Below are 15,283 nucleotides of genomic sequence, written 5' to 3'. Positions count from 1 at the left end.
AGGACCCTTTTCGAAAGGTCCGGTGATGTCAATCGCGAGTTTTTGCCAAGGTCCCTCTGGCAACGGCACAGGTTGGAGTGGAGCAGTCCGAGTTCGGGCAGTTTTGTCATTGGATTGGCAGGTGAAGCAGTTGCGTATGGCCTCTTCGACCATGTGATCCATGCAAGGCCACCAGTAGCAGTCACGGAGGCGTTGTTTACAGCGTACGATTCCCTGGTGCTCCTCGTGAGCAAGTGAAATCAGGTTGTTCTGCAGACTCTCTGGTATCACGAAACGGTCTCCGCGCATGAGACAGTCCTCTACAACTGAAAGTTCATCGCGAATCATCGAGTATGGCTGAAGTAATCCATCAATAGCTTTCTTGTTAGGCCAGCCATTGATGACATAAGAAGTTACCCGCTGGAGGGTAGGATCTGCTAAAACCGCTTGTTGCAGGTCGGTTTTGTTCACCGTAGTGTTCAGCAACAGAACATTGATTGACTGTATGATTACTTCCTCGTCATCATCTTGAACTGGGACGGTAATATGTAGGGGAAGGCGCGAAAGTGCGTCGGCTACTTTGTTGTGAACACCTGGCTGGTACTCTACATTGTAATTGAATCATAGCAAGCGAGCAGCCCAACGAGCGATTCTCATGGACTGACGTCCTGTTCCGCGTGTAGACAGGAGAGTGGTAAGTGACTGATGATCAGTACGCAGAGTGAAGTGGCGGCCCCATAGGTACTGGAACCACTTCTCACAGGCCCAAACACAGGCCAAGGCCTCTTTTTCACCAACAGAGTAGTTTCGTTCAGTTGCGGTGAGTGTTCGTGATGCGAACGCGATAGGTGATTCAGAGTTTCCTTTCACCTGAAGTAGTACGACTCCCAGGCCGTAAGCAGAGGCTTCAGTAGACACGATCACTGGCAAATCAGGATCAAATAAGCGTAGTGTGACACAGTAAGCGATGAGTTCTTTCACCGTGTGAAAGCTGTGTTGCACATCCGGCGTCCAGGAGAATTGCACGTCTTTTCGAGTGAGTGCGTGTAACGGCTCGATGACTGTGGAGTAGTTTGGTACGAACCGAGCATAGTACGATGCTAACCCCAAGAATGAGCGTAATGTAATGACGTCAGTGGGGCATGGCGCGTGTAGAATTGCCTCAACGTGGGAAGGGTCAGGCTGTAATCCGTTACCTGACACGACATGTCCGAGAAATCGTAGTGAAGCAACGTTGAACTGGCACTTGTTTGTATTCAGTGTCAGTCCAATGTCCTGTAGACGTTGGAGCACTGCAGTGAGGTTCTTGTCGTGTTCTGCCTGGTCACGACCGTAGCATACGACATCATCCAGGTAACACTGAACCCCTGGTAGTCCAGCCAAAACTGTGCTCATGAGTTTCTGAAAGGCAGCCGGTGCTGATGCAAGTCCAAAGCAAACTCGCTTGAACCGGAAAAGTCCCTCCGGAGTAATAAATGCAGTCAAGTCACGCGATTCCTCTGCAAGCAGTAGCTGATGGTAGGCAGAGTTAAGGTCGAGGGTAGTGAATACTGTAGCACCCCGAAGTTCAGAGAAAAGTTCCTGTATGTCGGGCAGTGGGAATTTGTCGATGACGACTGCCTGGTTGACTTGCCGCAAGTCCACACACAAGCGAATTGCGCCTGATTTCTTGTAGGACACAATAATGGGCGATACCCATTCGCTCGCATCAATTCGCTCGATTATGTCCTCGCTTTCCAACCGCTGTAGTTCTGCTTTGACTTGATCGCGAACTGCAAAGGGTAGTCGCCTCAACCTCTGTTGAGTCGGTGTAACATCAGGTCGCGTCTTGACGCGATGGACAAACCCGCGAGCCAAACCCACTTTTCCCTTCAGTAAGTCAGGGAACGAAGTGCGAATGGATTGAGCATACTGTTCTGTATGTGCAGAGGGTTTGCTGGTAGGTGCAGGTGTAGTTGCAGGTGTAGCTGTAGGTGTAGGCATAGGTGTAGGTGTAGCTGTAGGCGTAGTTGCAGGTGCAGACGACACCTTGTGAACTGGAACGTGCACTACCTTGTCTTGCTTGAGTGTAAGCGAAAGGCTGCGGATAATGTCCAGCCCAAGGATCGGATCTCCAGATTCTGCGACGTAAAATTCTGCTGGGACATGATGACTGTCACCAAGGCAGACTGAAGTGTGGAAGCATCCCTTGATGGCTATTGGCTCATGGGAGTAGGTTGTGAGCTTTGCCCGAGGGGGTAGTAGAGCCTCGCGTAGGAAGTATTTGTCGAATGTGACAAGTGGCAGGATGGAAACTGGTGAACCGGTATCGAAAATCATTGGCACCTTGATGTCGCGACCCAATGTGAGTGTATATGTGATGGAGGCTGACTGAGATGTACCTACACTGTTTACAGTAAGTACATGTAGTTCAGTGTCACTATTATCGTCCTCAAAACCTAGCTGTCTAACTTGTCCCGAAGACTTACAAAAAGTGCCCCATTTTGTTGCATTTGGAACACTCCACATTCTTAGCTTTACAGTTAGGAAAGTTTGCTTTGTGGCTTGGACTTCCACAACGATAGCATTGTACTGTAGGTGTGCGTTGTGCAGAAGTAGTAGGGGTATTGGGCTTACCATGTCCCTGTGCATGTGAAGTACGTGGCTGACGACGGGGCTTTGAAGCACTTGACTTTTGCTTGAGACGCGTAGCATGCACATTACTGTCCGAAGCTTGGGAAGAATCGAAGCTTGCAGCACTGTTGGAGATGGACTTGGACTTGCGAAAAGCTGACTCCATTTGTTGACTCAGTGTCAATGCAGATGACAAAGTCAATTTGGGCTCAAGCAGCAATCTCTCGCGGATCCTTGAGGAGCATGTTTTCTCCACCAGCTGGTCACGAATCATCTCATCAGCGAGTGATCCGAAGTCGCATGTCACCGCCAGTTGACGTAATGCAATGACATACTGTTCCACAGGCTCATCAGTCCGTTGAGCCCGCTGCCGAAATCGGTAACGCTCAGCGACCACATTCACCGTCGGCTGGAAATGAGCCTGTAATCGGGCGAATGTGTCAGCGTACGTAGGCTGGGTTGGAGCAGTTCCATCCGCACTGGATGACGGCGAATCCGTAGCCGAAGTAGTAGTAGGCAAAGTCCCAAAAATCCGCTGACCTTCAGGTCCCAAACAGTGCATGAGCAAAGCCCGTTTGCGTTCATCGGAGTATTTCTCAGCCCCGCTAGCGATGATGTATGTTTCGAACAAACCACGCCATTGTTTCCACGGCAAAGGCGGCGTTCCTGGGGAATTAAGGAACGGTGGAGGTGGATGCAAGTGGGCCATATTCTCGTCGCCAAAATATGTGGTATATTCCCCGAAAATTTTATGAAAAAGTACTCACAAAACGACACAACTTTGTAGTAACGTACAACTTGTATTTTCCTGTTCCACGCAACTCCCTTTTACATTCCTAACACTGGAGGGCGCTATATCACAAATGCATGTAGACACAACACAAAGTTAACGGGCAAAAAAAAAAACACTGCAGAAACATTGCACCTTTAAATTTGTAATTTACCTTTGAACTGAAACATTTTTATGAAATATTACTTGATATTCTGACCCTTAGGAATATGTTCAATCGAATGACAGCGCGAAAAAAAAATACGATTTCTCTTTCCTTCTCATAGTAATTCTCGGCTGAAGTTCAGAACTACTCAGTAAGATATCAGTGTTGTATATGAAAAGACTTGTGGAAAATCCCACTTCAGAAAAACTGCACCTTTAAATACGTAACATAGGGCTTTTCGGCATTATGATTTTTTATTATACGTCCCTGACTATGCGCATGCATGAACATAAAATCTGTCAAAGTTAGCCGAAAATCGGCTAAAACGGTCACTGTGATTTGGACAGGATTTGACCTCGGCAACACGTGCTCTGCAGGCTGACAGACATACAATGTACATGCATGTGCGTAACATATGTGTATGTACATATAGACGTTCTGTTCATGTTTTAGAGCAGAGGTACTGTCAACCTGAAGTTTTAAGCGTGCGCAGGGCATGTCCAAGTTCGCTTATTGCCTCGAAGCTTTGAAATGTTTTAGAGCTTCCCTTAAATCGACAATTAAAGTAAAAACTAACATAAAAACTGCCATGGTTGATTTTTCAGGAATTTTCAAATGAAAAAGGGTCTTTTTATTATAACTTCCGGTCTGATGACGTCATTCGCCTAAAACTTCGCACACGTCTTAAGTGGGTCAAGGTCATCATATACACCAACATTTAGGCGATTCCGACAAACTTTGCCACAGACATCTATTCAAAATACATTTTTGCAAATTTTCAACCTGTCGCTAGAGGGCGCTCGAAGATTGCATGACGTCATTGGTAGATGATTTGAAGAATACTTTTAGCCAAGAGACTAGCACCGTTGAAAGCAATTTCATATCTATTACCATTTTCAAATAATAAGCCACTTCCAATTTCGGCCTTTTTCGATCGGAAGCAAGGGTCACGTGATTTCACACACACTGAATGAAATAAAGACCTCAACCTACTCTACCACTTGCCAGTAACAGAATGCTGCAGACGCGTACGGTTGATTTCTTATGCATTTTTAAATATTAAAAGTGTCACAATTTAATTGCCTATGAATACACACCGGATGACGTCATCATGACGTCATCATTACACAATGTTGTTTGAATTAGAGTCTTTGCTTGGACAAAAATTGGTGCAAATGAATTACTGGCAAAAAGTTAAAAATGCCCTTTGAAAATCTGTGTACAAAGTCTGTGGGAAAAATTAAATATTCAAAATTCTATAATAAATTAGTCGATGACGTCACCATGACGTCAATGTTCGGCACACAACTTCAGATGCTGGTCTAAGTTTGTGCTGAGTGTAAAGGCAATTGGATCGATTTTAGTGCCCAAAGTGCCGGGGACAAAAAAACGTGTACAAATGCAATGGGCAAATGACTGAAAAAAAAAAAAAAAATAAATAAATAAAATAAATAAAATCTTAACAAAAACAAAGGCTGTTTCGGCAAAAGTGCCGAAACAGCCAAAAAAAACCACTTAACGAAAACAAAGGCTGTTTTGGCAAAAGTGCCGAAACAGCCAATGAGTATTGAAGTACACTTTTAATCTAGTTTTGGTGGTTCAGCCTCGTGTCCTCATTGTATCTGACTGACTCACTGACTGTCAATGAGTCGTGATTGAACCTCACTGTGACCCAAAAGGTCTCTTTGGATCCTAAGGACTCCCACAACATAGACCCCTACAAAACCTAGACCCCTAATTAGAGGGCTTGTACAAGCCTGTTAAAGCTGGTCCGTGTAGTCTTCTTTTATAACAGTTGATGATGCTCAGGCATTTACAGAAAGTGATGACTTAACAAAGAAAGTTGAAATTGTAGGAGCATTTACATTCCTCTGCGTGACTTATTTTATTTCAGCTGCTGAGGAGTCAGCATATGAAGAGATACAGATCAGTGACAAAGACAAGGCAAAGAGCCCCCCTGCTGCAGGTAAATTCATATCGGGTTGTCTTTCACAGTTGATTTGATATTGATTTTCAAAGATCTATTAATCTTTAACGTGACGTCACCTGACCCATGATGACGTCATTGTGATGTCACTTCAATTTTCAACTATAACATATCTCAGTCTAGCAACATGCCAACTTTCAACCCCATCGGACCTGTAGTTCAGGAGATATAGGCCTTCAAAATATGTTTATATTATATGATGTCATATGTCACGTGATGACGTCATCATGACATCAAGTGATTTTTCAGCTATAAAGCCGTGTCCCCTCTGGACTTTTTTTTGAAGGTTTACCGAAACGATGGTAAAATGAGAAATGGTCAAATGTGACCACTGTCTGCACTTGGACTTTCGACACGGGGAAAATTTACCCAGACCGCGTGGGAGAAGTAACCGAGCTGTCACAGTGTCAGTATAATGACTCACCGTACACAGAAAACAAATTGCCGATCACATTTTCAGCCGCCGATACGCACAGTAATATTACACACGCCATTTGCACGCACAACATAATCGTTTACACGATATTATTTCATCTTGACACGCTAAATCTTGATGAAAAGGCCTATAATTCTGCCGCATTTGTGATGCACGTTGTCGAAGCCATGCCGCTGTACGATGTTCCGTACGGCAGCAGTGCTATCAGTATTCGTTGGTTCCCATCGCATGCTTACAGGATCAAAGCTATGATGTTGGCCTGGAACCAGTGACTACGGCCTACGTACGGTACCGGACCATGATGTTCCATGCATGACTACAGTAGCGTATCAGGACGAATTTGGATCGTAGAAAATAACATACATCGGTGGAGAAAGAGAATTTCTGCAAATTAATTCTCAGAACGTGATCTCTCTTCTCTGTGTATGTATTTGTCCGTTGAAATATAAATTTTAACGAGATTTTACCGCTCGGACTTGATGATACACCGCAGCGTGTTTCTACAAAATGTTCGGCCACTGCACGCGGCGGGTTCGTGCGGTCTCTGTATGCATAACAGGGCGCTCGGGCCAGATGTACGCTTTTCTGTGCCGCTTTTACCGACTCGCACTGTCCGCACTGGACTTATCGTCTTGGGAAAAGTGACCTGGTCGGTTTTCCCGGGCGTGTGGGAAGTTTTCCTGGGCAGCAGTTGGCCAGTTAAAGTAACCGCTGGACTCAGGAAAAGTAACTGAGAGGAAAACGTCCTAGGCTGTCCGCACTGGACTTAAAATGGGAAAAGTACCCATAGTCTCGGTTAGTTTGACCAAAAAAAGTCCAGTGCAGACAGGTCTTAAGATATCCCGGTCTAGGTACATACCAATTTTTAACCCAATCGGACCTGTAATTTTGGAGATATAGCCCAATTTGTCAGATCTAGCCAAATTCTGCTAAAAAATGGTCACAACAGAAAAATCGCATATAATGTCACGTCATGTGACTCATGATGACGTCACGATGACGTCAATGTTCAGCACACAACTTCAGGTGCTGGTTCAAGTGTGTGCCAAGTATCAAGGCAATCGGATTGATTTTAGTGTCCAAAGTGCCGGGGACAAAAAACGTGCACAAATGCTATGGGCAAAATGACTTGAAAAAGAAAAAAAATCAAGTAAAACACAAAAATCTGAACGAAAACAAAGGCTGTTTCGGCAAAAGTGCCGAAACAGCCAATGAGTATTGAAGTACACTTTTAATCTAGTTTTGGTGGTTCAGCCTCGTGTCCTCATTGTATCTGACTGACTCACTGACTGTCAATGAGTCGTGATTGAACCTCACTGTGACCCAAAAGGTCTCTTTGGATCCTAAGGACTCCCACAACATAGACCCCTACAAAACCTAGACCCCTAATTAGAGGGCTTGTACAAGCCTGTTAAAGCTGGTCCGTGTAGTCTTCTTTTATAATAGTTGATGATGCTCAGGCATTTACAGAAAGTGATGACTTAACAAAGAAAGTTGAAATTGTAGGAGCATTTACATTCCTCTGCATGACTTATTTTATTTCAGCTGCTGAGGAGTCAGCATATGAAGAGGTGCTGATCAGTGACAAAGACAAGACAAAGAGCCCCCCAGCTGCAGGTAAATTCATATCGGGTTGTCTTTTTTTGTGATTATATCTCAAATGAAGTAAAATATTCAGGGTAAGCCTTAAGGATTTTTTTTTTGTATAGCAAAACTTCTATGCCAATTTTGATTTGCATAGCAGTTTACCAAGTTTGCATAGCAGTTTTGTTATACTCAAATTTAGCCTCGGCTTTGCAATTACTATTTACCTGTCAGTGTCAGACTGTACAAATTACGAAGCAATAAAGAAGTAACTTACGTTAAGCTGTGAACTTAATGACTCATCAGTTGTCTGTTTATTTCAGGAGCTGCATGCTTGCTGGAATAACTTTTGAGTGAAAAAGCAAGTTATTAACCGGGGCCATTCCTGGCCAGGGTCTAGATCCGCCTGCCAATTATTGGCAGTATTTGCCTTGATACCGGTAGTTTTTGTAGTAGCAATGTTTTCATCAATATGCTACACAGCGCACAAACGACAACACAACTGGGATTTTGACGTTTCAGTTCCCTCGAATCCCACGTGCGTATCAAGTGATTTACTTGAAGGGGTAAACCCGTTTTTCCGTGTCGGCAAAATGTTCAAGATAAACCGACAAATATCTAAAGAATAGTGATGAAAAAAGGGCTCGATTTACCCGGGTGCACGCATGCACCAGTGCATGTAGATTTTTGCTTGTGCACGTAGCTTTTTTACTGAGCATGCACGACGTGCATGTAACTTTTTTAGCCACCAAAATACTCATTTCATGCATATATTTACCAGTGAGTGAGAATAAGAATAAAGTTTGTTTGTTAGTTTGTTGAATACTTGACCAGATAGTGTACAAACGTGTTATTTCTTTTATAAATCCATATATTATTCCTCGCACAGTCGCAGCAGATTCAAAGTACGAGGTAAAATCTCGACGTACGTCCTACAACTTCCTCCGATCATGCATGTGATTTACCACGTGATACATGCTGCGGATAATTTGGTATCGCACTGACGCTCCGGGCATTCCTGATGTCCGGATCATAAGTGCGATTCCAAATTATTAGCTGCGTTTATCACGTGGTCTCGTTATTGGCCAATCAGACGCCGCCTATTTACAAACTAAACACGTATAGATTTTATACAGCTGAACAAAATTGACGTTCTTTTTCAGTATTTAAGCTTAACTAAATCAAAACATGATGGATGTTTACCATGTCAGATAGTTGTGGAATTCAGTGGACCGAAATTTGGTGGCAAGTACACTTTGTATCAACTTTTCACGATCAAAATGTTGTATAGCAGTTTCGCAATGCACTTTAAAAATTGCGTCGCAGTCGGCCTCGAAGGTGTCGCAAATTGCGATGCGATACCGCTTATTGCGGACACTGAAAATATTAATGACATGAAGGTTCTTTTGCTGAGGATCAGTCATAATATAGTTGATTCTTGTACACCTGCACTTACGGGAAAATTCTATCACAGCTTTTGGCAACCGTCCGACTGCCTTTCTCAATGTACTTCAGTGTTGTGGTCGAGTCACCAACATCGAGTCCGAGTCTTAAGTCACAAGCCCTCTCCCTTTCTTACAGTTCAGGGGAGTACTTGTGCGTGGAGTCCATACTAGCAGTGTAGGATCAGAAAAACTCCACTGTGTCTGTTATGGTATTCTGGGGGTCGCAGGTTCACACCCTATTGCAGTCAATTTCATCATCCAGTCAGACTAATCTGTTATTATTTCATTTCTATCAACGCCCTTGCATAGGCGCATGTGTAGTTCCAAACATGGTCTAGTAAAGAGGACGAGAATTCAATATTTGGTTTTGCCGTCCACCGACACTTGATATACACTGTATACTCAGTGTTGTCCCCAGTAATTGTGAGTTATCACCCACGTTAATCACCCAAGTGATCGGAACAATACTGAGTGTACAGTTTTTACTAAAATAATTACTTTGGTAAAGGGCAGAATTCGATATTGATGCAAATTCCATCTTATGACGTAGCCTGAGGCCACCAACCAAGCCCACCTACGATTCTAATATTATTGATATTCCATTTGTTTGTTTTACCACCAGATGACTACACAGCAATGAAGAAACCCAAGAAATATGTTCCTCCATCATCCAGAGGTACAGATGACAATTTATGAGTTTTAAGACCGGCTTTAAACATGTTTTCCAAGAATTGGTTTTTGCTAGCCCAGAGGACCAGTCTGGAGGACCAGTCTAGTCTTTGTAACTAATTCCAACTGAAGCTAAGCATTGTGTGTGTAATTTAGACCAGCAGCTGATTTCAGGAAAAAGTGCGTAGTTTGTGCCATGCGTAAGACTTGCAGAGCAAAGTTGTTGTGCAGCTGTGCATTCAACTTACCAAACTTGGCATATAGCGGCCCATTGTTTTAAATAATCTAAACATAAAATATCAAATTCTTGTATAGTGCCAAATCCGTCAAAATTGACGCTCAAGGCGCTTCACATCAATAAAAATGAACCAGTTAAAATTTAAGAACAAACTCAAACTTATACAAGAAAAACCTTTAAAATAACTAGGTGAACAATTGAAATAAGTTGTCTAAAACAGGCAGGTAAAGACGGACAGACACAGTAAAGCAACAGTGAGACGGCCACGATAAAGAGACTTAGAAAAGACTTACACAAACAGTGAGAAACACACACAAAACGGACAGATAACAGAATAACCATAGACAAGACACACAGTGGTTGAATCACCCCAGCCCGCCATTCTGAAAAATATTTTTTTTGGACTTTCTTTGGAATGGTGCAGCAACTCTAAAAATGTTGTCACTAGTAAAATAGAAATTCAGTAACCTCAAACAAGAAGCTGTCAGTGTCTTGTATCAATCTTGATAAGTTGTGCAATAACAGGCTCCACGACGCTTACGATTTGCTGGTTAAATAGGTCATGTTCAGTCGTACGCCACAACTTACGCCACCTACATGTAAGTTGATTGCGCAAGTTACGCCATAATATATTGCGCAAGTAGCAGACTTATGCACTGTGAGACTTTCTTGAAATGTGTCATAAGTACAATGTTGCGCAACGTGAAATGTTGCGCAGCTAACGCAATAGATTGTGGTGCAAGCAGAGTTGCGCGGCTACTGGAGTTAACCTGAACAATAAGGCCAATAATGAACTAACTAGACTTATGTTTGTGGACAAACACAGGGCTGTTTTGGTATTTTTTTGTGACATGTGACATGTAAAGTTTCAAGTATAAGTTCCATCCAGGAGGGATGTGTAGTACTGTTGATAATAACTGGTGGGTATAATATAAGATTACATTCTCATAGGGCTTTGAATTTTGATGTTACATGTGATGTGATGACCTCATGACGACGTCACATCAATTTTCATCTATAACTATATTTTTGTTTGTAAATAACAACTTAGCCATAGCATATATCGTTGAAAGCAAGTTCACATCTTTCCTCAATTTCAAATTACAAGGCACTTCCGGTTTCAACCAGAAGGAAGGGTCACATGATTTGCACATAATATAAAAAATTAAGACCCTGGATTATTCTATCGATTCCCGCAAACGTTAAGTTCAGGTCTCTCACAGTTGATTTTATATTGATTTTCAAAGATCTATTAATCTTTAATGTGACGTCACGCGACCCATGATGACGTCATCGTGACGTCACTTCAATTTTCAACTATAACATCTCTCAGTCTAGGCACATGCCAACTTTCAACCCCATCGGACCTGTAGTTCAGGAGATATAGGCCTTCAAAATATGTTTATATTAGATGATGTCATATGTCACGTGATGACGTCATCATGACGTCAAGTGATTTTTCATCTATAAGACATCCTGGTCTAGGTACATACCAACTTTCAACCCAATCGAACCTGTAATTCTGGAGATATAGCCCAATCTGTCAGATCTAGCCAAATTCTGCTAGAAAATGGTCACAACAGAAAAATCGCATATAATGTCACGTCATGTGACTCATGATGACGTCACGATGACGTCAATGTTCAGCACACAACTTCAGGTGCTGGTTCAAGTGTGTGCCAAGTATCAAGGCAATCGGATTGATTTTAGTGTCCAAAGTGCCGGGGACAAAAAATCGTGCAAAAATGCTATGGGCAAAATGACTTGAAAAAGAAAAAAAATCAAGTAAAACACAAAAATCTGAACGAAAACAAAGGCTGTTTCGGCAAAAGTGCCGAAACAGCCAATGAGTATTGAAGTACACTTTTAATCTAGTTTTGGTGGTTCAGCCTCGTGTCCTCATTGTATCTGACTGACTCACTGACTGTCAATGAGTCGTGATTGAACCTCACTGTGACCCAAAAGGTCTCTTTGGATCCTAAGGACTCCCACAACATAGACCCCTACAAAACCTAGACCCCTAATTAGAGGGCTTGTACAAGCCTGTTAAAGCTGGTCCGTGTAGTCTTCTTTTATAATAGTTGATGATGCTCAAGCATTTACAGAAAGTGATGACTTAACAGAGAAAGTTGAAATTGTAGGAGCATTTACATTCCTCTGCGTGACTTATTTTATTTCAGCTGCTGAGGAGTCAGCATATGAAGAGGTGCCGATCAGTGACAAAGACAAGGCAAAGAGCCCCCCAGCTGCAGGTAAATTCATATCGGGTTGTCTTTTTTTGTGATTATATCTCAAATGAAGTAAAATATTCAGGGTAAGCCTTAAGGATTTTTTTTTTTGTATAGCAAAACTTCTATGCCAATTTTGATTTGCATAGCAGTTTACCAAGTTTGCATAGCAGTTTTGTATTACTCAAATTTAGCCTCGGCTTTGCAATTACTATTTGCCTGTCAGTGTCAGACTGTACAAATTACGAAGCAATAAAGAAGTAACTTACGTTAAGCTGTGAACTCAATGACTCATCAGTTGTCTGTTTATTTCAGGAGCTGCATGCTTGCTGGAATAACTTTTGAGTGAAAAAGCAAGTTATTAACCGGGGCCATTCCTGGCCCGGGTCTAGATCCTCCTGCCAATTATTGGCAGTATTTGCCTTGATACCGGTAGTTTTTGTAGTAGCGATGTTTTCATCAATATGCTACACAGCGCACAAACGACAACACAACTGGGATTTTGACGTTTCAGTTCCCTCAAATCCCACGTGCGTATCAAGTGATTTACTTGAAGGGGTAAATCCGTTTTTCCGTGTCGGCAAAATGTTTAAGATAAACCGACAAATATCTAAAGAATAGTGATGAAAAAAGGGCTCGATTTACCCGGGTGCACGCATGCACCAGTGCATGTAGATTTTTGCTTGTGCATGTAGCTTTTTTACTGAGCATGCACAACGTGCATGTAACTTTTTTAGCCACCAAAATACTCATTTCATGCATATATTTACCAGTGAGAGAGAATAAGAATAAAGTTTGTTTGTTAGTTTGTTGAATACTTGACCAGATAGTGTACAAACGTGTTATTTCTTTTATAAATCCATATATTATTCCTCGCACAGTCGCAGCAGATTCAAAGTACGAGGTAAAATCTCGACGTACGTCCTGCAACTTCCTCCGATCATGCACGTGATTTACCACGTGATACATGCTGCGGATAATTTGGTATCGCACTGACGCTCCGGGCATTCCTGATGTCCGGATCATAAGTGCGATTCCAAATTATTAGCTGCGTTTATCACGTGGTCTCGTTATTGGCCAATCAGACGCCGCCTACTTACAAACTAAACACGTACAGATTTTATACAGCTGAACAAAATTGACGTTCTTTTTCAGTATTTAAGCTTAACTAAATCAAAACATGATGGATGTTTACCATGTCCGATAGTTGTGGAATTCAGTGGACCGAAATTTGGTGGCAAGTACACTTTGTATCAACTTTTCATGATCAAATTGTTGTATAGCAGTTTTGCAATGCACTTTAAAAATTGTGTCGCAGTCGGCCTCGAATGTGTCGCAAATTGCGATGCGATACCGCTTATTGCGGACACTGAAAATATTAATGACATGAAGGTTCTTTTGCTGAGGATCAGTCATAATATAGTTGATTCTTGTACACCTGCACTTACGGGAAAATTCTATCACAGCTTTCGGCAACCGTCCGACTGCCTTTCTCAATGTACTTCAGTGTTGTAGTCGATTCACCAACGTCGAGTCCGAGTCCTAAGTCACAAGCCCAGAGTTCGAGTCATGAGTCTGAGTCATGAGTCACTTGTTCTTAGTTTTTCACCAAACTAATCATTTTTTAAAAATTTGTTGTTCAATCATCCATTCTGTCTTTTAAGTAAATCCCTAGCTCAAAAATCCCCAGCCTAGTATTAGCATTGCCGTAAGCAGATACTTTTTGGTACCGGACACTTTTTGGTATGATACTCTGCCCTGGTGCTCGTCGTGCAGGCACTGTGTGCGTGCACGGCCACTAGATATGATTTTCCGATTTGCCGTGTTTTGCCTATGGAGTAAAAAAGAATAGTTCATCGTGCAAATACGTAACATTATATATATGGATGAAAATACGTGACTCTAAGCTCGAGTCCGAGTCATCATGGTCGAGTCCAAGTCACGAGTCATTTTCCAATGTGACTTGAGTCGGGCCGAGTCACGAGTAAGGCCGAGTTGCTCGGGGCCCCCCTGGTCCCCACTTGGCAACGGGCCTGTCCCCTCCCCAACCCCCCAATGAACCACCAATTAGCTTCAGGTGCTAACACCTTAGAAGTTGTAAACCAGTGGTCTCCCCAAACTCTCCCTTTCTTACCGTTCAGGGGGGTACTTGTGCGTGGAGTCAATACTAGCAGTGTAGGATCAGAAAAACTCCACTTGCAGAGCAAAGTTGTTGTGCAGCTGTGCATTCAACTTATCAAACTTGGCATATAGCGGCCCATTGTTTTAAATAATCTAAACATAAAATATCAAATTCTTGTATAGTGCCAAATCCGTCAAAATTGACGCTCAAGGCACTTCACATAAATAAAAATGAACCAGTTAAAATTTAAGAACAAACTCAAACTTATACAAGAAAAACCTTTAAAATAACTAGGTGAACAATTGAAATAAGTTGTCTAAAACAGGCAGGTTAAGACGGACAGACACAGTAAAGCAACAGCGAGACGGCCACGATAAAGAGACTTAGAAAAGACTTACACAAACAGTGGGAAACACACACAAAACGGACAGATAACAGAATAACCATAGACAAGACACACAGTGGTTGAATCACCTCAGCCCGCCATTCTGAAAATTATTTTTTCGGACTTTCTTTGGAATGGTGCAGCAACTCTAAAAATGTTGTCACTGTACTGGCCTATCCCGTCGAATACGACAATGTAGCTCGGTGTCTAGCTGCACGACAATTCTCGCAATCAGCAATATAGGCGGCAGAGGAAGCAGAGCAGCCAAGATGGACAGCGGATCGCCAACGAGTGCGGTCCTGCACCACGGTCTGCCAGGAGGTGACTGGAATTTGGAAGGTTCGCAGATCACGCTTTAGAACATCCTTGTAACGGAGTTTTGGACGACCACAGGGGCGAGGAGCATGAGCCAGCTCCCCAAAGAAGATGTCCTTCGGCAGTCGACCGTCCTCTTGTCTGCAGACATGACCAGACCAACGAAGGCGGCGAGCTGACAGCAATGTGAGCATGTCGTTGACTCCTGTGAGCTCAAGAATGGCAGGGTTTGAGACTCGGTCTTGCCAGGAGATTCCAAGAATTGAACGTAGGCAGCGGAAATGGAACGCGCTCAGTCGACGTTCCTGACGGCGGTAGGTCGGCCATGATTCACTGCAGTAGAGTAG

At 42.8% G+C, this 15,283-nt stretch overlaps 1 protein-coding gene across 13 annotated transcripts in view; it reads left to right on the top strand.

Moving 5' to 3' along the window:
* Positions 1–15,283, top strand: part of LOC119735735 — a 114,803-nt gene that overhangs the window by 46,399 nt on the left and 53,121 nt on the right. For 9 of the 13 annotated variants that reach the window (XM_038209643.1, XM_038209647.1, XM_038209649.1 and 6 more), the window contains 4 exons: positions 5,422–5,493; positions 7,496–7,567; positions 9,602–9,655; positions 12,067–12,138. In XM_038209643.1, the coding sequence (XP_038065571.1) occupies positions 5,422–5,493; positions 7,496–7,567; positions 9,602–9,655; positions 12,067–12,138 (270 nt within the window). The remainder of the gene's footprint in view (positions 1–5,421; positions 5,494–7,495; positions 7,568–9,601; positions 9,656–12,066; positions 12,139–15,283) is intronic. The other 4 variants (XM_038209652.1, XM_038209642.1, XM_038209651.1 and 1 more) reach the window with 3 other exon arrangements.

This window comes from Patiria miniata, unplaced genomic scaffold, assembly GCF_015706575.1.
Source record: "Patiria miniata isolate m_02_andy unplaced genomic scaffold, ASM1570657v1 HiC_scaffold_29, whole genome shotgun sequence".
In the NCBI taxonomy this organism is placed as follows: domain Eukaryota; kingdom Metazoa; phylum Echinodermata; class Asteroidea; order Valvatida; family Asterinidae; genus Patiria; species Patiria miniata.
This window is presented reverse-complemented; position numbering and strand designations above follow the sequence as displayed.